This window comes from Hydractinia symbiolongicarpus, chromosome 15, assembly GCF_029227915.1.
Source record: "Hydractinia symbiolongicarpus strain clone_291-10 chromosome 15, HSymV2.1, whole genome shotgun sequence".
Lineage (NCBI taxonomy): Eukaryota > Metazoa > Cnidaria > Hydrozoa > Anthoathecata > Hydractiniidae > Hydractinia > Hydractinia symbiolongicarpus.
The window spans coordinates 6,179,093-6,205,056 of record NC_079889.1 but is presented as its reverse complement, the minus strand read 5'-3'; the positions used below and the strand labels follow the sequence as shown (position 1 = coordinate 6,205,056).

General features: G+C 33.8%; 1 protein-coding gene across 5 annotated transcripts; it reads left to right on the top strand.

The window, feature by feature from the left end:
* Positions 1–1,359: 1,359 nt before the first annotated feature.
* LOC130628529 (PDZ and LIM domain protein 7-like) lies at positions 1,360–25,027 on the top strand. 5 transcript variants are annotated; one of them, XM_057441468.1, is made up of 12 exons: positions 1,360–1,681; positions 7,985–8,133; positions 8,274–8,489; positions 10,881–11,035; positions 13,077–13,139; positions 13,237–13,368; positions 14,489–14,566; positions 15,691–15,840; positions 17,005–17,091; positions 17,175–17,321; positions 17,832–17,894; positions 18,462–18,949. In XM_057441468.1, exons 1-12 carry the CDS (start codon positions 1,586–1,588, stop codon positions 18,473–18,475), a joined length of 1,350 nt encoding a protein of 449 aa, XP_057297451.1. In that variant the 5' UTR covers positions 1,360–1,585; the 3' UTR covers positions 18,476–18,949. The 5 variants fall into 5 exon arrangements, with proteins under 5 accessions (XP_057297451.1, XP_057297446.1, XP_057297448.1 ...); XM_057441466.1 differs by lacking the exons at positions 14,489–14,566; positions 15,691–15,840; positions 17,005–17,091; ... (1 more) ...; positions 17,832–17,894; positions 18,462–18,949 and adding exons at positions 19,787–19,927; positions 20,274–20,754; positions 20,877–21,057; positions 23,222–23,458; positions 23,774–25,027 and having other exon boundaries at positions 1,392–1,681; XM_057441463.1 differs by lacking the exons at positions 14,489–14,566; positions 15,691–15,840; positions 17,005–17,091; ... (1 more) ...; positions 17,832–17,894; positions 18,462–18,949 and adding exons at positions 19,787–19,927; positions 20,274–20,754; positions 20,877–21,057; positions 21,432–22,873 and having other exon boundaries at positions 1,367–1,681.
* Positions 25,028–25,964: the final 937 nt, after the last annotated feature.

The following is a 25,964-nucleotide window of genomic DNA, read 5'->3' as shown; positions in this document are numbered from 1 at the left end:
AGATGGGGGCAATACCCAGTCATGCCATTCCCTGATTTTACCCCCGATGGTTGGACGGGTCTTGGCCATCTCCTGTTTCTCGAGTATATCCATATCCCTTGGTACTATAGGCCTAGCCGGTTGTTTAGGTGGCCTCCAAGCATACTGTGGTACATCCCCCGATGTTGGTTTAACTGGAACCCTTTTAGGTGGTCTCGGGGCGTATTGTGGCACATCCAATAAAGAAATCGATTCAGCCTTGCGGAGCCTATAATGTCTGTAAGTTCACGCCTTTTTGCGATATCACGTAATTGTTTCACAGTGCGTGTGTTCATTTTTTTATTGTATAGAATTTTACTTTCTCAGAGGATTTCATTCTGCTCGACCTGGCGTGTCTTTACTGCGCATGCGTTGATTTTTAGGGAATTCCCCTCTGCGCTAGAATTTTGGACTCATTTGCTGTATTTTATGACGGCATTGATCATTAGGGAATTACCCCTACTATATACCATATGATAGGGACTTTACCCTTTGAATTTCATGGTTAAGCACTGTATGGTACCGCAGGGTACTGGATGGTATTGGACTTGCTGTGACGTCACTGCGTTCGCGCACGTGACTGCGCCAGACGGAACGTTTCCGTATCTCTAGTGCCTAAGTGAATAAGTTTTGATTAGATTGATCCCACCGAAGAGAGCTGCACAATTTTGTTGGGAAGCAAAATATTACTTTCTACAGTTCAGATGTCACCGTAATGACGAAATTATCATTGTTCTGGCCAACGTTCGAGATAGTGCTTTTTGCACTAGCTAGTACGGGATATGGCTGACCGTATGTTATAGACCCGCATATGTCTTTGAGTGCTCACGAGTTAGTTTACGGCGGTTTACCAATTCTCTACACTAAATTTAAACTTTTGCGCCGTAAATCATTAGTTGCAGGATAAAAGTAAAAACGTTTTTCCCCAAAAAAAGGTTTAGCACGGTTTTCAAGTATCTTTTAAAAAAAAGTTTAAGTTTGTAAAGATATGTTTTAGTTCCTATTTGCTACAACTTACAATACAGGCAGAACTTAGTACTGCCACTACCATGCACCTAATCTAGCAACTACGCTTTTTAATACCGTTTGACGACGAAGAAAAAAAAGGAGGTGTGTAAACGATACTCGTAGACCGTAAGAAAAGTAACAACATCTACATGGACGGCTTTACCTTGATAAAACCTTTTGGATTTTACCTTTCTAAAAAGGTAAGAAAGTATGATACCTTTAATATCATGCTGGACTTAATTGCCATGCGGGACATGTTCCATCCCTAACTCGTGGCCTCCATATATGGCGTGTTTACATTTAAGTTGACAATAACTTCGTTAAGGTGACAATAGGAGAACAAAGAAATTACGTATCGGTGGCAAATGTCCCACCCTCCAAAACTAATCAAATTGTTGCTTTCGGCACGGAGACGCAACTTTCAAAACAAATGCCGGATGTTCTTATAAATCTTGTTGACTCTGGGTCTCTAGGTCTGTAAGGCAAATGGTATTTTAATACATAAAATTTTACAGCTGGAGTGTATATTACCTGCTTGACGCTGCATTAAGCTGCAAATATGAGTGAATATGAAGCTATAATGGATGGCGGAGGCCCGTGGGGGATTCGCCTACAAGGTGGAAAGGATTTTGGAGTACCTTTAAATGTTGCTCGGGTAAGTTGTATATCAGTACAGCACAAGGTCTTATTCAGGAGATTGTATCCTTTTCAAAGATTGACTCTGTCTTAGAGACAATAAAACAACGTTTTTTTGTTTGGCAGTTAGCTAGCTAGCTAGCTGCAGGACAGGAGTTTTTATAGATAGATAGATAGATGTGCATATTTTACATGGCTAGCCTCACAAATATCGAGGGATATACCCTGTCTATTATTTCCAGGAGGGGCCATGGCTTAGATGGAGAGTCCTAGAGTATTTAATGCTCATTTTTGAGCGACGCAGACCCAATTAGGGCCCGCGCTGTACTAGACAACTCCCGGCAACATCCAACGGCCCACACAGTGTGCCATCTTCCCAATTTCCCTCACATGGCTTGGGTTAACCCGGGGCTATGGTAACATTCACTCGCCCATGTTAGATAGATAGATAGATAGATGTGCATATTTTACATGGCTAGCCTCACAAATATTGAGGGATATACCCTGTCTATTATTTCCAGGAGGGGCCATGGCTTAGATGGAGAGTCCTAGAGTATTTAATGCTCATTTTGAGCTACGCAGACCCAATTAGTAGGGCCCACGCTCTACTAGACAACTCCCGGCAACATCCAACGGCCCACACAGTGTGCCATCTCCCCAATTTCCCTCACATGGCTTGGGTTAACCCGGGGCTATGGTAACATTCACTCGCCCTTGTTGAATCGCCGTCAAGAGGAATCGAACCCCGGTCTCCCGCACAGAGAATCGCCGTCAAGAGGAATCGAACCCCGGTCTCCCGCACAGAGTACGAGAGCTATAACCACTAATCTACTGCGCCACTACTCTGTAGATAGAGCACATCAATTAAATTTTTACGGATTGGTTGTGTCTGTGTAAATGATAATTTTTTTCTGTGTGTCTAGCATCGGGGTGTATAACAAGTTTGTTGGTCAGGTTAAATTCACCACTTACAAAGACTCTTAGCAACCGCTACTGAGTTCAGCTAGCTACATATTTTCATAAAAAACAATAGTAGCTACATTATCCACAACGTATATAATCCAACATAGCATGTAGTGAAGGTTTAAAGCGAGATTCACAGGTCTGGCAGTCACTGAGCATTGCACGCTGTAAATAGATAAATGTGCATGCTTTACACGGCTGGGGGGCCTTCAAAAAATTTTTTCGGGCCCAGTTAGCGGGATATCGCCGCTAAGGGGGAGGGGCGGTCTGAAGCTTGAAAAAGAAATCCGCTAAGGATTGAGAAATTTCAAGAACTTGTTCGTGGCCTGAAAATTCTTCGTCGTTCGTGAGCATAATTCCTCTTGTCATCAATTCCAATAACTTTTATCTACAAAACACACCCCTGAGCCTTCCAAGATTTTATCAGAATGTGTGTATTTTACGGACGGAAATCAGTAAAAAGAGGGGGGAGGGGGTCAGAATCTTAGTGGCGATATCCCGCTAACAGGGCCCTAAATTTTTTTCGAAGGCCCCTAGCCTTACTGAGAATATACCCTGTCTATTATTTCCAGGAGAAGCCATGGCTTAGTTGAGAACTCCTAGAGTATTAGGAAAAGTTCATAAATATTGGACACTGATTTGGACATCGCAAAAAATCAAAAAAGCAAAATTTCCCCATAATTTTTTTATAAATTTGTTAAAATTTTTAGGGATGCTGCATAGCTATGCTTATTCTTCAAAAGCTAAATTGGTCAAAATACTAAAAAAAACCTGCTGTGGCACATGATTTTGATAAAAAAGTAACATTGTGTAATTTATCATTTCTTTGGTTATCCTTGTTTTTTCAATGTCCTTATCCTATTTAAAGCACTCTTTAATGGTATATCTACTAAAAAAATTTCTTTAATATAGGCAAGTGTTGAAATGCTTCTCGACAAGATTTGGTAACAAAATAACTAGAAGTGGAGTATTTACAAAGAAGAATATCCCGATTCAGATTTTTTAATAAGTTATCACATTTTTGCTTTACATAGGATATTTCAGTACTGTTCTAGTTACCTGTATTTTTATATAAAAAAATATAAAAAAGTATTTATCTGTCTCTTTTTGTTTTGGGGTCACAAGCTGATAAAACCTAACAATCTTGTAGCTTTTAAGTGTTATATTTTTATCAATTTTGTGTCCTGGAAATAAAAAAATATGCAAAATTGCTCAGAAAGTTCCTAAAAACATCAAATACAAAGCAAAATACATAACTCATAAAAATAAGGAGTTTAAAGCATTTTTTATCAATTCAAAATATATACTGTGCTTGTTTATTTTTTATCAATTTATTGTTCCTACAACAAACAATAATAACTATGTTAATATTTGCTGTTATGAAACAAGGATTTCATATTCAGGAACGTCTGACTATAATGCTAAGTCTAAAATCAAATTAGTTTTTTCATAAACATTTTCTGATATACTTACAACAACTGATACCAATTTTCAAAAATCTTTATAATATGGTCTGATATTTATGAACTTGTCCATTATGCTCATTTTAAGCAAAGCGGACCCAATTAGGGTCCAAGCTCCATCATACCTGACAAAGTTACGAGTCTTTGAAGAAGTGGAAGCTTCTGTGCAATGAGCAGAGGACTGATAAGGCGGCGTAATCCAAGGAAGAGTCGTTATGCAGCGCTGTTGTTTAGTTGACTTGATCCTACACCAGGGTGCCAACTCACCAGGAAATGAAGCAACATTTATAAGGTCTTTTGGAGCGAGTTTAGCATTTCAAAATTTTGGCTGGAAAGGCCTGCATTCTTTTTAGAAGCATCAGTGCATAGCAAGACACATAATTTTGAGGTTCTTGAAGTACATTGGCGATAACTATGACATCTACTTGTTGCTGGTCTCTTCTTTACATTTTTGCTTGCCTGTGTGTCCATCTTGCTAAAATATACAAAACCTGGCTAATTGTATATAATTATTGTTTTTCAATTATAAAAATACCCCTGTTGGCACATGATTTGTGGTGCTGTAGATTAGTGGTTATAGCTCTCATACTCTCTGTGAGGGAGACCCGGATTCGATTCCTCTTGACGGCGATTCAACATGGGCGAGTGGATGTTACCATAGCCCTGGGTTAACTCAAGCCATGTGAGGGAAATTGGGAAGATGGCACACTGTGTGGGCCGTTGGATGTTGCCGGGAGTTGTCTAGTAGAGCACGGACCCTAATTGGATCTGCGTAGCTCAAAATGAGCATTACTCTAGGACTCTCCGTCTAAGCCTTGGCCCCTCCTGGAAATAATTGACAGGGTATATCCCTCCATATTTGTAAGGCTAGTCATGTAAAATATGCACATCTATCTATCTCCGAAGTAGTATTCGCATCACTTAAGTTTTTTCACAGCCCTGTTTCTTTAAAATGCTTATTGAGCCTTTCAGCATAATTTACTTGAAAATAAAACTTTGGGGCCCAAAATCTTGGACACAAAAATTGCAAATTTGTTTCACTATATATACAAATTAGCAAGATCATTTCCTGACCACCCCCATATTTGTCTGAAATTTACAGAAAATGGTTTTTAAGTTGCATAGTCAACAGGGTGGCTAATGCTCATGAAAACTCCTTGAAACTCTTCTTATAAATAACTGATCTTGTCAAGCAAAATTGCTCCTAGAATTTGTGGAATTTAGTTTTTTAAAAACGAGTTAGCCTTTCTAATTTTTTTTGGATATGGTTTTTATTCAGATGTAGCAGAAACAGTTTTCTCTCATTTAAATTTAAGTATAGTCTAAAACACAAATTTGCTGACATGAAGCAAGCACATCCGTTTTACATCAGCAATTTTTTTGCCGCTGTGAATTTTATTAAATAAGAAAGGCTATATGGATGGTCACCCAGTGTTAGCAGCTAACAGATCCCCAAAAAACATAATTTACTTTATAAATTAGTAGCTAATTTTCACATCATTAAATCCATTAAACTAGTCTTAGAATGTGTACGTTTGCACTTATTCTGAGTACATTTTTTTATTTTGTTTTTTGTTTGTTCATTCAGTATGCATTTGCTTACATCTGCATCAAAACATGGCAGTTGAGTTAAAAACATTGCATTTCATATGAAAGGCGTTAACCCTTTCCCTACCAGAAAAAACACTTGTTTGTCCTCATCATCATCATCATTCTCGGCTTAACGTCCGTTTTCCATGCTAGCATGGGTTGGACGGGGTATATTAATGACCCTTTTCCAATCTGATCTAGACTGTGTTAGATCTAAACTCAACTTCCTCTCTATCAAGTCTGTCCTTATAACCTCCTGCCAAGTCTTTCTCGGTCTGCCTCTGGGCTTTGCCCCAGGAACTATCAAGTCTCTACACTTTCTTACCCAATTATCCTCCTCCATTCTTTCCAAGTGCCCCAGCCAATTCAACCTTCTTATCTGGATAACATCTTTAATTCTACGGAGACTTAGCCTGCTTCTTAGCTCATCTGAACTCTTTCTGTCTCTCAGACTGGCATTACACATCCACCTAACCATTCTCATATCGTTCCTTTCTAAACGGTCAAGATCTTCCTGCTTCACTGCCCATGTCTCACTACCGTACAACATAACACTTCTTACACAGGCCTTATACAACCTACCTTTTACCTCAATTGACAGGACTCTGCTAGTCAATAAAGGAAGTAACTCTCTAAACTTTTTCCAAGACAATGTTTTGTCCTGGGGCAAAAAATAGAATTTTTTACCTTTTGATCTCTTGTTGTTAACCATATATGCTCAAATATTAAATTTTTACTGTTTTTTTATATATAATCTTCGACTGAAAAATTAGAAAATGAAATAATTTTAAAATATGACTGATTGCATTAAATTTTTAAAATGAAACAAAGTTTTATGACACCACTGTAACCTATATACTGTAAATTGGCAAAGTTTTAACAAAAAAATAACCTGCTGAAAAGTTATGCGTAGTTTAGGACAGCATAAGAGGTTTTTTTCAGGGGACCAAAACAATAAAAGAACAATCAATTCAGGTACTACTCGAGTTTGTGTATTTATTGTCAGTTGTGTTGTGTGCTTTAATGAAATGAAGAAATAGACTTTTGTCACAAATTTTTTTCACAGAATCACTTTAAACCCCTTCATGGAAATTATCCACCCATCATGACCAAATGTTTATTTTGTCTTATCCATTAAAGTCATTTAAAGGCCTTAAAATTACATTTGACTGTCAGTAGGTTAGAGCTCAAAAAGTATGAAAATTTGCATATGTGATAAAACATTCAAATCCATTGTTCAATCAGGTTGTTGGAATAAGGTTCGCTATAACACTTGTTATCAGCAGGGTATAAGCAGTGGAAGCTTTTTTGCAAATCGATTGTCATTAATAACAACACTGAAAGTCATGCCATGGTATCTGTAAACTTTAAAACCAGCATTTACAACCCTTGTGTTTATGCTTTACTCTAAAAAATTTGAAATCCAGCCTAAATCCAACTAATTAGACTAAGTCAACTCGGTCTGAATTAACTTGTGTAAAAAGTATTGGAGTGGTCTAGTCTAAGCAAATACTCACTAAGGTACCATCTTGAAGTATAAAAAATTTCATTAACAGTTTTAGATTCTAACGGAAAAAGTATTTACACATTTATGTGGTTTTCTGGCTGAATAAATTCCCTTGTGGTATTTTGCAAACCAGAATGTATGAAAAGCAACCTCATAGTCTCACGTTTAATGTGGCATTGTTTAAAACCAAGAGAGGTTACAATGTTGTCTAGGCTTTTGTTATTTATACACAAAAGATAGACATGCTATTTATACACAAAACAAAAAACTTTACCTGATAAGTATTAAGAAGCATTAGCTGATAAGTAGAAGTATGCAGTCATTTTTATGTAAGTAAATTGTGATAAGCATACAAATAGATTATTACAGGATGTCATTTCCAGTTTGAGTGTACTGTATATAACTATAAATTTAATATAAGCAATTCTTAGTTCAACCCATAAAATCCTCACAAAAATAAGTAGTTGTTTATATATATGTTTATTTTTGTAATCTGTAATAATATTTGTTCAAGAGATTGTGGTTTGCTTCAGTGACCATTTCTGTCCTATTTTTTTTACTGAGCTGTTTGTCAGCAATGTTGGATGCTGAAAAGTTTTTTTATCAAAGTGTGTCAAGTGCATATTCTAACAATCAACTGAGCAATGAAACGCTAGTTTATTTTACTTTTATGTACACTACAAGATACAGTGTCTTGAATGTAGTATTAGGTTAATTTCAAAGTTAAACCTAAAAGCCAACTTGTATTACTCAAATTTTGCACGGGAGATTTAAAGATCTCCGATTTTTGTCATTATAGGTGACTCCTGGCAGCAAAGCAGGAAATAAAAGAATAATGGCTGGAGATACTATTTTAGTAATTAATGGAACAAGCACTGAAACCCTTACCCACTTGGAAGCCCAAAATTTGATTAAAAATGCTGGCTCTCGTTTGCAACTAAAATTAAGGTAAGATTTCTTACAATGAAACAATTGCAAAGTTGAATTTTTCAATTTACTATTAAAAGGTTATGCTATTTACCCAATCCCAAGCTCTCAAAATAAGTATTAAAAAGCATAAAATAGTGAACACTGTAATTTTTGTTTAGGACAGGCAAAGGTGTATCGCTTGGTGAGGTCAAGCAGGTAGGTGGTGGAAGTTTTGCAGCAAGTCCATCCAAAACACTTTACACTACTGATGTAACACACTCTGCTGGTGTTGACCACAAGTTCAATTCTAAACCAAAAGCTTTTGGTGCCTCACCCACAGGTGGTTCCACAACTCAAATAAAAAAGTTTGATCCTGCTGAATATGCCAGAAAAAAGTAAGTTACACAACTAACAAATGTTTTGAATGTTATTGGTGAGAGAGTTTCTTAATTAGAACACAAAATTTGTTGGTAACAATTGTACTGTTACCCCACTTTTAAATAGCATAAATGATTTTTTTGATTACGAAAAATATGGATCTTGAAAGTAAGTCTTTAAAATATATTCTTGCCTATTCTTGGCACCGTTACTCTTTGGTAAAATTGGGGTGAACGTAGCTCTATTTCCCGCAGGTGAAACCTGTTTGCGGCCTGATAATTTATAATTAGCTTATTTTTATAATATTTTAATATATATTATTTAGCATTTATGTGAATGAAATATATTGTTTCTTTACTAAGCTGATTTTTTTTTGGAATAACCTTACTTGTTCACACTTGCACTGTAAGTCAAGTTAAATTTGTTAATTTTCAGTGCCTAGTTTTTTGGCACACAAGTTTACCCTACTCGGTCCGGGGTTTTTCGAACATACTAGACAGGGGTGGGGGGTTAAATTACATAAACTAGTCAATAAGCCTGTGGAAGAATCCACTTAGGCATGAGAACAATAAGAAGGTTTTGTCATTTAAATTTTGATGACTTCAGCAATACCTTTGCGATACTTAATCCTTGGTGATACTTAATTTGTTACCTGTTGCCTCTATGGTGCACAGCTTGAATAATTGATTAAGAAAATTTATAAGATTGAGTGCTTTTTGACAAATATTAGAAGAGATTTAGGGGTTTAAAGGTTTTTTAATGACAGCACTAACCTGTCTGTTCTAAACAGACAAGTTAGGGTTAGTCCTGTCTTTAGGAAGTTTGTGCTGTCTTTAGGAAGTTTTTCCTGGGTTGTTCCTAGTTATCCATGCAGGAGATGACATTTATTATTTCTTTTCCTCAATCTTATAAGTGCAAAGCAATAGTCTAATTGCAATAACATTGTTGACGTAGAGCGAATGTTGTCAAGATTGTGCTAATTCGTTAGGATATCAAAACATCCTCTTTGCAAAAGTCACCGACAGACACAGCTAACTGTTATTATATGTGATATTCTTGCATTGGCAAACGACTGTATATTCAATACATACAAATATTGCTAAAATTTATATCTGGTTATATGAAAGAATAATTTGGAGTGTATGAAAGTATATTGTTTTTTTCTCAAATGTAGGTCACGGTTAAATTGTATTCCGTAAAAGCTTATTATTTATGGTACTACTAAACTTTTTGCACATTAGTCTTCTTTGATTGCATTTTTTACTGTTTTTTAACTTAATATACTATTCACAATGGTTTTCATAAGTTTTTTCCTAGTTAATTAGTTTCTTCTTTATTGAGTTCTGTTTAATTGCTGCAAATGTCTGAATTGAAAAAACACAAATGATTTTACATTATTTTTATCAATTGTTGCAATGCAAGTTTTAACCAAAAGCAGTGTATTTCAAACAACAAAGGACAAAAATGGTTTCAAGAAACAGAAAGAAAAAACGTACACGGAGTGCTATATTTGTGTACATTGCCATCAACAAAATATATACAATGAATAAATCTGACATTAGCACGGGTCTAAATTTAACTTTTGTATTCATAAATTGAAGAGTATAGAAGTTGTGTAAAGAAAAAATATGACTACCTATTTTACTTCAAATATGAGAAAGAAAAAATGTGTGCAATAAGGAAAATTAAAAGCATTTGGGTGAGAGGTAGTAGAACAGTAATTAATTCATTGAAATCTTGATAGTGATGTGGATAAAGCCAAACAGTGCTGTTATTATCTTTTTTTTGATATGGTTTTGTTGCTGCCACTTCAAATTTTTAGGCTTATGTTTTTTTACCTTAAATAAAATTGAAGCATGTTGGAAGGCATTTTTTTATCTGAGATTGCCTTCTAAAAATAACATAAGTTAACTTGTATTGCCTTCTGCTGACATCCACATTAGGTGCTAATTTGTAACATATCAACACTATGCATGTCAACACAACTTATTGCTAGTTACCTTCAGTCTGAACCAACCTTTTTGTGAATTTTGACCAGTTTCCTCTAACCTGGTGGTGAGCAAAGTTGTTAAATATTGTACAGGGATGCTCACTTGTGTTAAGACTACCTTTATTAAGATAAGATAACATCAAGAAATGTATTTTTGTTAACTTTCTATAATGTTAGAAGCGTTCGAAACACTATACACTTTACATGCCTGTTGCTTGTTTGAAAATATTACAATCAGATAACTTTGTAGGTCATCGAAATGCTATGTTTAAGCAAGAAATGCAACACATCTAAAATCCCTTGTTTCTAATGTTTAGTTATTTTGTAATTATGCTAAGATTTTTTAATTTTGCTAAGATTTTTAAGTACATTATTGAACCATTGGTTTCTGTCTTAACACTTGTTTCTTTTTGCTTAGGAAAGAGGAGCTTGATAAATACAAGGAAGAACAGAAAAAACCAGCCGTTGCACCTGACTCTGATGTTTTGCGAATGCTGCAAAATACAAGCATTTCAGATAACCAACAGAGTTCTGGCTCATTTTCAAGGCTTCAGAGGCAACTTAGTAATGAAGGTAAGAAATGCACAAACTAATCTGTGTTTTTGTCATGGCACATCATTTCAGACCTGGCTGTGAACAAAAGTGGTGATGTGGGGAACATCGCACTTCTTAAAGTTACTTGCTATGCTATAAATATCACATCCCACTTTGCACTTCATATTATGAAATCCTTTTGTAAATAAATATAATTTTATTAGAATCAAATTAAAAGAGAAATCTTCCAATGCATATTTGTCATTGGCTGCTGTGTATACATGTACAAGTATTTCAAAATGACTCAGAGTTTTTTTACAATTACGCTGAAAAAAAAACTCATTTCAAATTACATTCTTAGACGTGTACACGGGACCTGTACACATTATTAAGAAATTCAGCAATTATATCAGCAATTCTTTTGTGTGAATTTAATACTGGAATTTTCAGAACATCACAAAAACTAAAAAAAACTGAGTAATAATGGATTTTGTCTAGCATAGATTATTAAAAGTTTGTTAATCCATCTGGTTATTACAAAACATTTCAATATTTTTTAGTCTGTTGATGTTAAATACATAAAATTAAAATTAACGTTCTAAACTTATAATGGTATCCACTTCGCAACAGCCAATGTTAGTCATATTCCAACATTAATTGTTCTCTATCATAATATTTGCATAAAGCCTATGAAAAATATTTTTTGACAATTGTTATAGACCAAGGAAAACGACTTTAACAGTTAAAACACTAAATTTGGTGATAAAAGATTCCTGCCAAAAATAATTCTTGGTTAAAAGTAGGCAAATATAGAGGACTTTTGGTAAAAAAAAAATTTCAAATGTTTAGATCCCCCCCAAATATTTTGTTTTGTTGCGTTTGATTGCTTAAAGCTTTTTTGTTTGATAGAAGGTTTTACCTTAAAAAGCACTACATTGACAATGTAAAAGAATTGACCTTTTTAGAAAACACAAAACATTAAACAAGTAAATTTATTTGGCATAAAAAAATGAAACGGCTTCTCTGAGATTTCCAAATTACTGTTTTTAATTTAATGGTACAAGAAAAACACCCATGGAATGGACAAGATTTTTTTCTTCTTTTTTTTTTACACAAAACAATTTTATAAGAAAATCAAGGCCAGCAATAGCAGAAAATTAGGAACACTTTTCTTATTGAAGAAAAGAAAAGGGATAAAGTGCTTGGGACAAAGTTGACCATGTCTAGTGTTTAAAAATGAAACTAAAAAAAAGCTTTTCTACAGTATTATTTAATTAAAAATAAAAGAAAATTTACCCCAATTTTTTTCAAGAAAAATAAGAACATTCAGTCTTAGTCAAAGTTCATATGTTTTATTGTTAAATACAATAATAATTGTTTTTCAACTGTAACTGCAAATATTGCTTTTGCTTAAGGCATTGTCCTTGTAAGTCTGCCCATACATAGTTGGACCCTTTACAAGGGGTTTGACTTTTCAAAATTTTGTAAAAATGGCAGAGTTGGGGGTTGTTATAAAAAGATGCAATTGCTCTATATTCTTGAGTTAAAAATTGCTTCTAAATAGACAAATGGAATTAGTAGGAGCACAATTTTATTTGCTAAAATATTTTCCAAATATCAATTTGTTGTAATAATTTAAAATCCCTTTTTAGTAGGTTATATTACATTTTTTTAACAACAACAACCAAAAAATGATCTCTGATGTCTTTAAGTATGAGTTTAAATTAATAGGGTGTTTGGGTCACATATCCATTATAATAGAGGGTTGTTTTAAAAATAAGGGGATTTTCATCAGCTGAATTTGGGTTCATAAGAAATTAAAATAAACATAAATCAGTAACTTTGCATAAAATATCTACTTTCTTCATAAAATTAAAACCCTGAAAATATTTTAAATGAATATAATCTACAACTGCGTACCACTCACAGCCAGGCCTGAAGTTTATTAATCCAATGTACAAGAGATAAAAGCACATCATTTACTGAAATCTCTACATCAGTGAGTTAGCTATAATCTAGTGAGTATGAAGTGAGTTATGCAGGTCTATCTTCAAAAGTTTCAACCTTTCATGCTGTGTAGGTGAATGGGCAGAGCAAGAGAAATCTTTTCGAATGACTGCAGATGGAACAGATCTTACTGATGGTAAAATATTTATTTATCGCTTTAGTATGTTGTGATCATAAAAATTTTGAAGGGACAACTCATGACTCAAAAATCACCTCTTCTGTTCTATTTAAAGTGTCCCCTGGGTCAAGGGCTGTCATGGATGACATCAGAAATCGTGGTTCAGCAGGATTAAGCAGTTCGGGTTCTGCTTCTGGTGGTTCAAAATCTTTCAAATTTTTGCAGCAGTTAACAGATCAGGATGCAGGTAGTTAAAAAGACTTGAAATTACAAACATGTGCTATGCCACTGCACAAGTGGAGAGATTTGTTGCCATGCCCTTTCTTTTTACATAAACATTTCTACACAGTTCTAAAAATATTTACAAAATTTGCTTTAAATTAATTTAAACATCCGAAATTTTTATATTTTTACCATTTTTTTATTTTATACTTTAAAATTTATAAATATTTTTTACCATATATTTATCATACATATATTTACAAAGAAAATTACAGAAAATTAAATATATATTTCATTATAGTAAATCCTCTAATAAATGCTGATAATATTAGACATAGTGAGCATTTTTTTAAAGGTAAATCTAAAAAAAAGCTGTTTAGGAAAGAGCATTTATGCAGAGGGTTTATTGTATTTTTACACAAAATCACAAGTTGCATTTCTTACATTTTTATATTTATAATTCTTTTTGAAAGTATTCTTTACTACTGTATTAGAATAAATTATTTGTGTTCCCAAAATTTTTTAACTTGTTTTTTTTCTAGCAGCTCACATAAATCTGCAATATGAACATTTAACTATCATCTTAACAACATTAATATATTAATATTAAAAAATCAAAAAAAATAACAATTTGCCATACTAATATTTTTTTAAGAAAGTAATAAATGTAGTTGTTTATAAAGTCAAACTTAGAGTATAAAGTTATGATGCTATCAGTGTAACACACAAAAAAACCCAGACAGCTACAAGTCTTAATTCAATTTTAGTCCAGTTTAGTTATTATTGGATAGTCCTTGCTGTAGATATTTTTTCGAAAATAACTCTGCAACTCACCTTACAATAATGACTAATTATGTTTGTGTGAGTTACAGTTTGTTTGACAGTCAAAAAATCTAATTGTGCATAACAGGAAGAAATATTCTACTAGCAATTTGTGGGATTTTTTTAAAAGAAGATTTTTAACCAAATGAAATTGTGACTGGTTTGGCATGCAATACCCAATATAAAAGTAAGTAACATTAACTCCTACAATTTCAAACTTGTACTTTTACTTGTTTGAACAAACATTTACTGAACTCAAACATAATTAGCTTTACCAAGTTTGATAATATACAACTACTGTCAATATATATATTTCTTCACAGATCCAAAGTCCTCAGTATTTGTTGCTGCCAATGAGAAGAGAGATTTTATGCCACAACCAGCTCCTTCACCTGTATTAGGTAACCCTTTTCTTTATTTTTCATTTCTTCAGTTAAGTTTTAGATATACCAATTTATAAATTTTGCATTGTGAGCAAAATGACCAACTGGCATATGTCAATTAAACGCAGATATTTTATCTGTATAATAATACGTGTCTGTAACAGGCAAAGTGAATGTGTTGTTTTTCTAAAGAAACAGCCACGGTAACATGTCACTTTTGCTTAACTTTTATTTTTATTCTCTGATGTGCTTTTTTCAAATTGATTTAAAATTATTGTTTTAAAAAAGTCACGGTTAGTTTATTTTATTGTTCTCATAAAAACCTTTGTGTAATGATGTAAAATTTATTACACAAAAGTCACGGGTAATTAATTTTTATTATTCCCTTAATCATTGTCTACTGTTATATGAAAAACATACTAATTTAATTTATTCCCGCTTGAATGGAATTAACACCAAAACGTTTTGATGAAAAGAACAATTAACTTATGGTTAATTTCACTTTCTATGTTGCTGTTTTTTTTGTGTGGTATCTATAGTGGATTTTTCCACGGGACTAGATACTAGTAAAAATATATGTTGAAACAAAACTTTGGCAATAATTTATTTCAGCCATTCAGGTTCAGCCATTAGCATTCAAAATTTCCGTGCAGCCCTCCATTAATTTTTAATACCTCATTAAAGGTTGTAACATTAATATCTAATCTACCGGTCCCTTCACGCTCCCAGTCAGCATCACTCATGGGCTGTTTATTTTAAGAAAGGTTGCACTTTTACAATCTTTTGCAGGAAGGAATTTTTGCTTATTAATAATAATCTAATTGCAAAAATAAGATCATATACAAAAATGTGTTCCAATCTTTAATAATTATCTTAGGTATAACAATGGCAAAACAATTTCTGCAAAAACCTGTTTGCTTCAGGAAATAGAAAATTTATGTTAAACCCAAATTAAATTATTATTAGATTTTTTTTTCTCATGGAAAACGTTGCAAAGATTATTTGTTTTATCCACAAAACTTTTTTCAGATAATAATTAAAAGTTACAGCATAGAATTGCACAATGGCAATGCAAGTTTACATACCAAAGTTTCTGTTGGTCATGTCAAACAGTAATTTAAGATGTCAAATATTTATCATAGCTGGTGCACCGAATCTTATCATGAACTCACTGAAAACTCGAATGAAGGAGATGAATATTGACAAAGAGAAACTTGATCGCACTTCAAGTGTTTCGAGAAAAGATTTTGAGAGGGGGAGGTACTTGTCAGCATCGTCTTATGAATCAGCAGGTATTTGTGTGTTCTTGATGAATCAGCAGGTGTTTTGTGTGTTGTTGTTTTTCTTGGTCCTACTTTATACTTTTTTTATACTATTGCAAAATATTACAATTCAATTGAGCACTGGACCATTTAAAATTCGCCTTACTATTTCTTTTGCAATCAATGTTAATTTGCCAATAATACTTATACAGTGACTGTAGAATTTATCTGTTACTATAATAAGTAGATATACAATAGGTAAACATAGGTTATTGAGATTTATTAACCCGAGGTGATTTATAATATCACCGAGGGTTAATAAATCCAATAACCTATGTTTACCTATTGTATATATGTTTTATTATATACCCAAAAGAGATTGTTATAATTAATATTACTTATTTTGTTTTGTGTTTGTTTTGTTTAATCACAGTTAATTACGATAAAAATTAATGAGGCGGAAAGGATAAAATCAAAAACATCTTTTTTAAAAACATGTAGTTATAAAATATTTTCATTCTGGATAATTTTTTATTCAACATGGGTCCATGCAGCAGGCAATACTACCTAAGAATCTCTAAAAAATCAAAAGCCTCTTGGTAGAAAACATACAGAACTCTGCACCTCTTTCAACATGGTTAACCCAAAGTTCATCTACAAACAAAAGCTGATAAATTTTTTTGAGCATACAGAAAGTTGGAGAGAAAACCATCTTTTCCTTTTTATTGTACATTTTTATTAAAAAAATTTGTTAACTCAATATTCATTAAATAGTCTAAATCATTTTGTCGTCCTAAGGTCATATTTTTAAGAATTTTTTTTGCATATTTAAAATACTGATTAGATGCACACATTAATTTAAGTAGAAGCTCAATGTGGCCTCTTTTAATGTTTTTCTAATGTTCTTATTGATTTCTACAAAAAAGATAAGGAACTGTGCAGAAAAGTACGAATAGTGTTGATTTAATAACATTAAAAGGACTAAATAATGTTAAGTTATTTAGTGTAAAAATACAGCATCGACATTCTTACAAACTAGATTCTTATTAAGAAAAAAACGTAGCGCAACTGTTTAGGACAGCTAAAAAGGTTACTACCTCCTTTATTTTCTTTTTGCTTTCTATGTAGAAGATGATATAAGAGAATTTAAACATAATTGTATTTCAGCTTCAGCTATTTGTCTTCTTGTTATAGAAAGGCCACCAAGTCCTAGACCTACATCTCCAATTTCACCAGACGCTCCAGTTTTCCGAATGGCAGTGGCGAAAGACACCTCGAAAGGTCAAATTAACCAGACAGCATTGTTTTTATATGATAAAATGTCAATATTGCTGAAAAATTCAAAAAAAAAAATTTTTTTGCAGATGCTGGTGGAAGCAACAATGTTATTGCTAGCCTGAAAACTCAACTCCAGAAAGACAGACTAACTCTTGGCTTAAAACAAACACGTGGCACCCCTCGTTCCCCGGTGTTAAGGAGAATGCAGCATTCTTATATAAAGAAAGATCAAAGTATGTCCTATTGTAACTTTGAATGAAAAATATTTTCTTAGCTCCATCCATACTAACACGACAAGAAAAATGTTTTTTATAGAAATCCATGGAAAGTGCTTTCTTATCTCCACTGAGAGTAGCCCTAACTATCTTGTTATTTGATTTGCAACTACTTAAAAAGATTTGTGATTTAATAGCAAATCAATGAATGCATTATTATTGGTGAAGCAACAGTAAGTGCACGTAAAATAACTTAATTAAACACATAATTAGTAATAGTAAAAATGATGCACTGTAAGTTATTTATGAATGTCGTGTTAAAAATAATTTTAAGTGGGTGAGCTGCAATAGCTCTGTTTACAATAACATTAAGGAGCACCAATTAAATTAAAATGATTTACGATTACCAAGTCCAGCATTGAAGATATTGCACACAACATTAACACGTATTAATAGTACATTATATTCCTATCTTTAAAAGCAAATTCAGACTATTTCTTCAGCATATTTCTTCATTGTATTGTTTAGAACAAGATGTTAATGGCAATACATTGCCATGCAACGAGGGTGGGCCTTTTCAAAACTTTGTTAGTAAGTACTTTTGGTGCCTATGCTAACTCTCTTCTCTCCAGGTCTTTTGATTATATTTTGACTGGGGTGTGGGATGTGGGATGTTGGATGTGTGCCTCCAAAACCTTAGGCTTATCAAAACTCGATCAAACTTGAAATATAAATAAAAAATAGTTAAATGATTCCGCGTGATGGAATAAAGTTATGTTGTAAGTTTCAAGTCCAAACCATAAGGGAAGTATTTTATCTAAGGATTTCATAGCAATTTGGACAGAATAAAGTTAACTGGTTATAATGATGTTTTTAAAATGTAATATCATCAGTTAAGTGTTTCGATTGAAAATGGTTTAATAAATGATTTTTGGTGCAGGTGTACCTATACCAATATATTTTACATATGCACCTTTATTCTTATAAAAATATATTTTAATTCTTAGAAATTGCACTTGCAATGTGTCTGCTAAAAGTTTAGTAGGAGTTATGCTTTCAGAATTTTCTTCGTGAATACGCCTTTTGAAAAAAGTCTACTAATGTATATTTTGATGTGTGCAGTACAAGATCAAAAAACAGTATGCTTTCATTATTTAGGTGATGAGCTATGAAGCAGTAAAAATGTGTGATATGTGGCGATGATGTGCGGATTTTATTGTTACAAATATAATTTGTGTTCGATGTTTTTGCTTTTTTCATTTTTTGTATTTATATTATAGATTTGCCAAGGGTACGATTTTTTAGGCGGTTCAAACTTTGTAGAGTTATTCCAACAAGACCTTGGAAATTTAAAAAGGCACTTTTTTATGCTGACTTTAAAAATATATATACTGTTTTTATCAGAACATGTTATAAGCGTGAGAATTTGTGTGCATTGTGACACCTAGTTTTTTACAGGTTTACCATTTATTCTTTATTGGTACTTTTTTACCTAATTTTACTTTTAGAAATACTGAGCAAAAGACTGACAATTATTCGTTCATACGGGAATGTGACAACTTTTCGCAATTTTTTACATCTTGTATATATAGTAATATTTAACCCTGTAGAATCTATTTTTAATCTTTTAGAATCTATTCTAATTTTTGAATGAGTTGTTTTTGTTTTTTTAAATATTTGTGTTTTGTGTCTTCCTGTTTTGGTAAAAGGTGCGAGTTGTTAGAACAGCCATTAGATAGTCACTGTTTTTCGATGTTTTGAAAAGTAGTAGACAGAATTGCAATACGAATGACCAGGAGTGAGGTTTCTAGCGTAGTTATCAAAAAGTATTTGCGTTATTAATCCTGCTAACACTTGAAATTTGAAATCACATCAAAAACTTAATTCCTGAAAAATTAAAAAAAAACACTTTTGCTGTGCAGAACGTATTTTTAAGCATGTTAAATTATCTCTCTTTCACCGCAAGCATTTATATTATCACAGCTTCAGGGCTTCCACCGAGTCAGGGAAATCAGGGAAAGTCAAGGAATTTTATCTGTGGTCAGGGAAAGTCGGGAATAAAGATCCATTTTGGGGGAATGTCAGGGAATTTTTTATCTTTTAACTTGAGACTGATAGAACTTTATTTCTATAAATTCAGTGGAACTAACATACTCTTGACCATTTTATGTAGTATATGGATTAAAGCTCTTGTAAGTTATGTTGCGACAAATACGGTTTAAACGGTTTTAGTTAATTTGTTTTTCTGTTTGGCTCTAGAATTTCTTGAAAAAGTCAGGGAAAGTCAGATTTTCACCTCAAAAAGTCAGGGAAAGTCAGGAAATTTAATACCATATTTTCGATGGAAAACCTGAGCTGGTATTTATATGTCGTACTAACTCTTCTTTAAGTGTGCGGAATATTATATGTACACCTCTTTGTGCACTCTTCATCGTTCTTTACAACGTCAATATGATACAATGTAAACTGTTTGTCTTCTTTAGATTTACCACCTCCACCACCAGAATTGATGGATGGCCATGAGCCGAATTATCAAAGAGCTTCTTTTGGTAACACAGAAGGCCTCAGTAATCAGTCAGGGACATTTAAAAGGTTGCAACAACATGTTGAAGATGGCACAGCAGGTATTTCTTTCGCAGTTTAGATTCGTCACCAACTTTGTAGGGTAAAATAAATTTTGCTCAATTTAAATAAGATGCCTGAAAATTGTTTCAACAATTTACATAGAGCTAGTTGATTACCAGAAATAAATATTATAAAGAACAACTACTATGCAGACAGTCACTTTGTTTGTACCTATCATATATAGACACAATATCATTTTTACGTGAAGTAGTCGTACTTGTTAAACAGCTCAAGTAAAACATATTTTTAACGTATTCTCGATAGTAATTGTTTTCTTTGGTAAAACATAATTTATTTAATTTTACTGTGAGCATCTTAATTATAGACCCCTTTTGCTTTAAATAGATCAAGTTCAAACTGTCTTTGGGCAGCCGCGTGGTATGAGAGGACAACCGGTTCCAGCACCACAACCCAGCCAAATTCAACGAAATACAGCCACTACAGCGAATCCTCTGCCGAAAGCACCAATGCCAACTGGACCTAATTTTAAAGTTGGGCGTGCAAGTGCGCCGACGTTTAAACCTAATCCTGTTTTATCGTTTAATCAACCTAAGCCCGCTCCACAAGCTGTTAACGCCGGGGAAATTGTTAACCCAAATTCGAGGCAATACAATCCTTACGCCAGCCGAACTTCACCCGGGTACACTTCTCCTACGGAGAGATTCTCCCCATCTAGTCGTGTGCCACCAACGTCGCCACCCGCAGGTCCGCCTCCCACTCCTCCATCAACAGTTAATGTAATAAAATCAAAGTCTGTTCCCCAACCTGTGCCGTCAGGTAATAATGAGAAAGAATTGCATTGCCATGCATGCCAGCAACAATTAATGTGAGTGTTCTTTGTAATATTTGGCTATGCAATATTCAAAGTATTCTTTTTTCCATAATTTGTGTTTCCCTTGTTTCTGTTGTTATTTCATATATAAACTCTTTGTTCTGTTCAATCCCCAGGGGTCCTTTTGTAAGTGCTATTGGAAAGACTTGGCATCCCGAACACTTTTGCTGCTCAGCGTGTAATGTGTCGTTGCAGAATCAAGCCTTCGTGGAAGAAAACAATCAGTTGTTCTGTGAGAAATGCTACAATCAATACTACGCACCAAAATGTGCGCACTGCAACAACGCCATCATAGGGGTAAGTTGTCTGTGTCATTTCAACCTCATTCGAACATTCGAAGACAAGCTTTATTGCCTGCAACTGAGTATGCCCCTGTTAATATTGCATGTTTTTTGAAAAAACGTAATGTACATTACGTTTTTTCAAACAGACCCTATAGTACAATACGCCTTTATTAACAGGGGTATGGTCACAAATATTGGCAGGGCAATTTTTTTCGTAAATATAAGAAACTAAAATGAATATTATACAATCTGATGCGTCGTAATTTCCAGTTCAGACTGTCCAGAATGAGCTATCCAAGAGAACGGATTGTTCCGCCAATTTTTCTGACCGCAAGAAAGCAGACTACCGAACGTGCCGTGTATACCTCTTCCAACATCCTATTCTAGGATGTATCTTACCGACATGGCGTCATTTGTAACCAATGCTCCTCCATGGCAACCACATCTGGCATGAATGATCCCATCGTTTGTTCGCAATCTATCAACTGGCTGATCGAGCAAATTCGTGAAGCTAATGTTACCTACGAGAGTGCCACTAGCAAGAACGCAGATTCTATGGAGAGATATCGCGTTGCAAAAATGAGTATGGCTGCAATGAACAAGAAGCGTACTAGGCTTGAAGCAGAAATTGAAGAGTATGAGCGAAATTTTCTCACCACTAAAAGATTAGCAGAGTACAAGCAGAAAGTCTTCGCAGCGAACGCTAACCTCACCCAAAACGAAAAGAAACTTACCACAAAAATTTCCCAGGTGGAGAGCAGTTTAAATGCGTCCCGAAGTAGTTTGAGTACATGGAAATCCAAGCTGGATGTCATCTCTGAAAATTACAGGTCGAAGAAAAAACGTTTAAACCAGTTATTAGCGGCTCAGAAACAGCACAGAGGTGTGACGCAGGCGGTAGAGGGAGATTTGTGGGAGATGTCAGAACGAATCAAAGCGTTGCAGGTGAAAGATGATCTCCGACAACTTCGCATGAACGCGCTAGTGGACGAAATAAATGTAGTGGCGAACAATACGAAAGAAGTGGAGTCGCGCTCCTTGCTTGCTGAACAACACTTAGCGTCATTGCGACTGTATCAAGAAACTATCGACGAAGAGTACATGCAAATCAGAATTCAAACGTTGGACGCACGAGACAGTGTAGAACTAGCCAAACGCAAGAAAAAAGATCTAATGAGACAAAATCACATTTATTTCTAATAGTAAAATCTCAAGAATAATTCAAAATGGCTGTTTGACAGACGGTATTAATTAAACGCCCCCTTATCCTTCTATGGCGCAATAAAGTGAACACTCCATTCCCGCCTTGTCGAAGCCACAGTTAGGATGAGTTAGGCTGTTTTTTTTATTTAAATTCTTATGTATTATTGATAATGGACATTTTGTGTTTGCATGATATACAAGCTTATTCTTTATTTATTTATACTTTTTCACGTGACCTTAGATGAAACTCCTTTTTCCTTTGTCCTTGATTAAGATGTTAGAAAAGCATATTTTAAAAAATCTGCCTTCTTTTCTTATGCGATGTTCTTCATTTCTTGTGGATGTAATATAATCGAGCATATTCACAAGTGCTTTACACAGAGTAAACGTGTTATTTTAATTATTGTAAGTGTGACATCAAAATATTTATATGCTACTAAAAGAATGTAATTGTACATAATATTTTTTTTAAGACTTGCACTTTTTAAATGTATTTTTGTAGATGTATTTTTTATCACTGCACATATTTTGTAGTTTTGTATGAATTTGTAAACGGCACACTTTTTTATATTTATTTGTATTATCTTAAGAACAGCAAGAATAAAACAAACAAAAGCAAATAAAAACTTTAAAATATTGTTAACGGCTGATCCTTTTTTAATTTGCTGTTCTTGTCGGCGTTTAAAGCTGGGTCTTTTAAACCTTATTTGGATTGGGCTTTTTTTGAACCTTGATAGTATGAAGCGGGCATGAAGTGGTTGCTGCCTATAACTAAAAATTGGACATAATTGTAGTATGAGACAAAGGGAATAAATTCGCATAATTGTAATTTGCATGTGTGACGGGCAATGTATTCCCCCCTATCAAATAGGGTTAATTCGCTTTTTGGATATGAACATCAACCAATCTATCTGCAGAATCTTTTTAGCCAATGAAATTACGAAACTATTTTTGTTATTTTGTTTGGTTTTTAGAACTGCATTAACGCATTGGGAAAGAGTTGGCATCCAGATCATTTCGTCTGCTCGTTTTGCAATCGTAGTTTTGCTAACGATGGCTTTTTAGTGGATTCCGGCAAACCTTATTGTGAGAGGTGTTTTGAAGATCTCTTCAGTGTAAAGTGTGGCAAATGTGCTCGTGCAATCACTGGCGGGGAAAAGTACGTTGAAGCTCTCAACAAGAATTGGCACTCTGACTGCTTTACATGCAACGTAAGTACCTTCTACCCCTTACACCCAGGTCTCATGCTGTTTCACATTAAACTGTTTCACGCCTACTCTCGATAGACGACCACGTACTTTGATTGGATAAACAGAATAATGTGTTTTTTATTTTGAAATTTGATATTTTGTGGTTGTAGTTAGAGGAAAGTGTGACACAAAGCACACCAGCATATTTTTCTTTCTTTCTTCTGCATTAAAATTAGATAATTTTTACGATTTAAACTCTATCCGTAAAGATGGAGAACTTGAGGGAAGACTGAAGCTATAAAAATATGTCCATAAAAAGCCAACATTTTCTTTTAGGTATGTAATGTTCGTCTAGAGGGAAACAGCTTTTTCGTCTCACGTGGAATGCCATATTGTCAAGCACACAAGACCGGCAACTAAAAATACAACAATGTTAAAATACGAATAGTATGCGATAGTGGGAGAAGAAAAGTATTTTGATACGTTTTTATACCTAGAACAGTTCTACTCCGCTTAACATTTGTGTACGTAGTAGATCCTACTTTTAAGCTAGGATCTCCATTTTCAACAACCTTCGATGAATGTTTCAAACAGAAGTAACGACACCAGTTTCGTCACTTTATTCTGATGAAGTTTTTTCACTTACCGTAATGATCCGATTAAGCGACCAGCATTTTTTAAGCACCCCCCTTAAATAAGCGCCCAGGTAATTTCCTCAAAGTTCAATAAGCGCCTGCACTTATTAAGCGCCCCCCCTCGAATAAGCGCCCACCTGATAAAAGGGAGCGCTTAATCGAAAACTACCTTAAGAAACTGGGCGCTTATTTAAAAATGTTACTTTCTTATATCTTATTCTTTTGTTCAGTTTTATTTTTCAGGAATAAAAAACAAAATTGAAAATTACCGTTGTCTTTAATTTGTACAAAATTAGGAAAAATTTATAAGCGCCCAGCATTTTTAAAGCGCCCCCTTCGATTAAGCGCCCATGCCAAAAATTTAATAAGCGCCCAGTGCGCTTGTTCAGATCATTACGGTAAGGTTTTTCAAGAAAAAAAAGGTTTTTTTTTGTAATATTTGTATGTAGAGATTAAACGTTTTTTTGGCTTATAGAAAAAATATTAATTTTTGTCTTTTTTTTTAACAAAAAATTTAACTTCGTAATTCATAATTCATCGTATTTTTTCAACTTGTTTATATACTCTTTATATGAATAATCTCTGTGGGGGTGAACAAATTATAATTTCTGCTTGTAAAACTTTCGAGTTTAGCCTTTCTAATTCAATTTACTTCAAGTCGGCATTCATATCTTGTTTTGAAATCTTCTGCTCTCAAAAACAAAAATGCGAGAAATCTTTTTTAAAGTTCAAGTTACATCTAAATTTAATAACCACATCGGTAAAAAAATTGGCGACACAAATCTATTGTCAGACTGGTAAGACGTTGGCACAGTGCCGATGTGAATTAGAAAGGCTAAAGTTTAAATCTTTAGTATAGAATTGTTTATGGCGAAATAACAGGGGGGAGAAAGAGAGCATCCGTTTGTTTGTATTATCAGTAACATAACAGTAAAACCAATTTATACAGTACAAACTGACTATATGTTTTTTTCTATAAGACACCTAAAAAGAGGTCTGGTTTTTAATTTTTCTTGGGTAAGATTGAATACCGTAACGAAATATGAAACTGACGCGACGCTTAAACTGATTTTTATACTGTTTACTAAAGCATGAAACTTAGGATGACACAAGGATGACATTTTCAAAATTTTGTGAGCGTATTTGTGGTTTTCTTTAAACAAAACCATGTCATTAAAAGACTGTAAAATAGTGTAGCTACTCCGGATAATATAATACATCCCCAAGAATGTCATATAATGTTTTTAAGGAGCCCTACGATTGATACTTTAAGACTCTAGAAATTTCGATTGGGTAAAAAGCACACTTAAAAATAACGAGTTGATGAAAGCAACATATGAACAGTTTTTAAAATCAAAAACAAAACTACAATAACTTTAAGCATAAACTTTTTACATATTAATACATGAGTCTATCGGACGTGAGCGATAGAACTTCGCATTTTAGAATTTTGACTTCGCTCAAAAAGTCTATTGAAGCCTATTCTAAAATTCCACTTTGAAAAGTATGCTATGAGGTAGACATATTTACCAGACATTAAAATATAGTTAGTTAAACCTCTCTAATTGTCCTGTTGGACGTACGCTGTTGGACGTACGCTGTCGGACGTACGCCGTTGGACGTACGAATTTTACAGTTACATGCACAAATATTGTTAAGGGTTTTAATTGAGGCTTTTAGAAATCGTTGTTCCATATGTTTTAAAGAAATTAGGCTCTCGTGCTATATGACGACCCAACATTTTATTATTACAAGAAAAAGATTTTCGTAAATCCGACAGATTATTAAACCAAAAAATCTTGCCGTATTAAACTTTATTGTCCAAATTTAAACACTAACCAATAATGATACTGTTATTAAGACTTTAAGATAAAGAACAGTAAATAATTGTT

Excerpts from the sequence above, each read along its gene's own strand:
- LOC130628529 (XM_057441463.1), top strand. The coding sequence starts at position 1,586 with ATGAGTGAATATGAAGCTATAATGGATGGCGGAGGCCCGTGGGGGATT. Across the intron at positions 13,140-13,236 it reads TGGAACAGATCTTACTGATG|TGTCCCCTGGGTCAAGGGCT; the intron begins GTAAAATATTTA and ends TTCTATTTAAAG. Across the intron at positions 19,928-20,273 it reads TGTTGAAGATGGCACAGCAG|ATCAAGTTCAAACTGTCTTT; the intron begins GTATTTCTTTCG and ends TGCTTTAAATAG.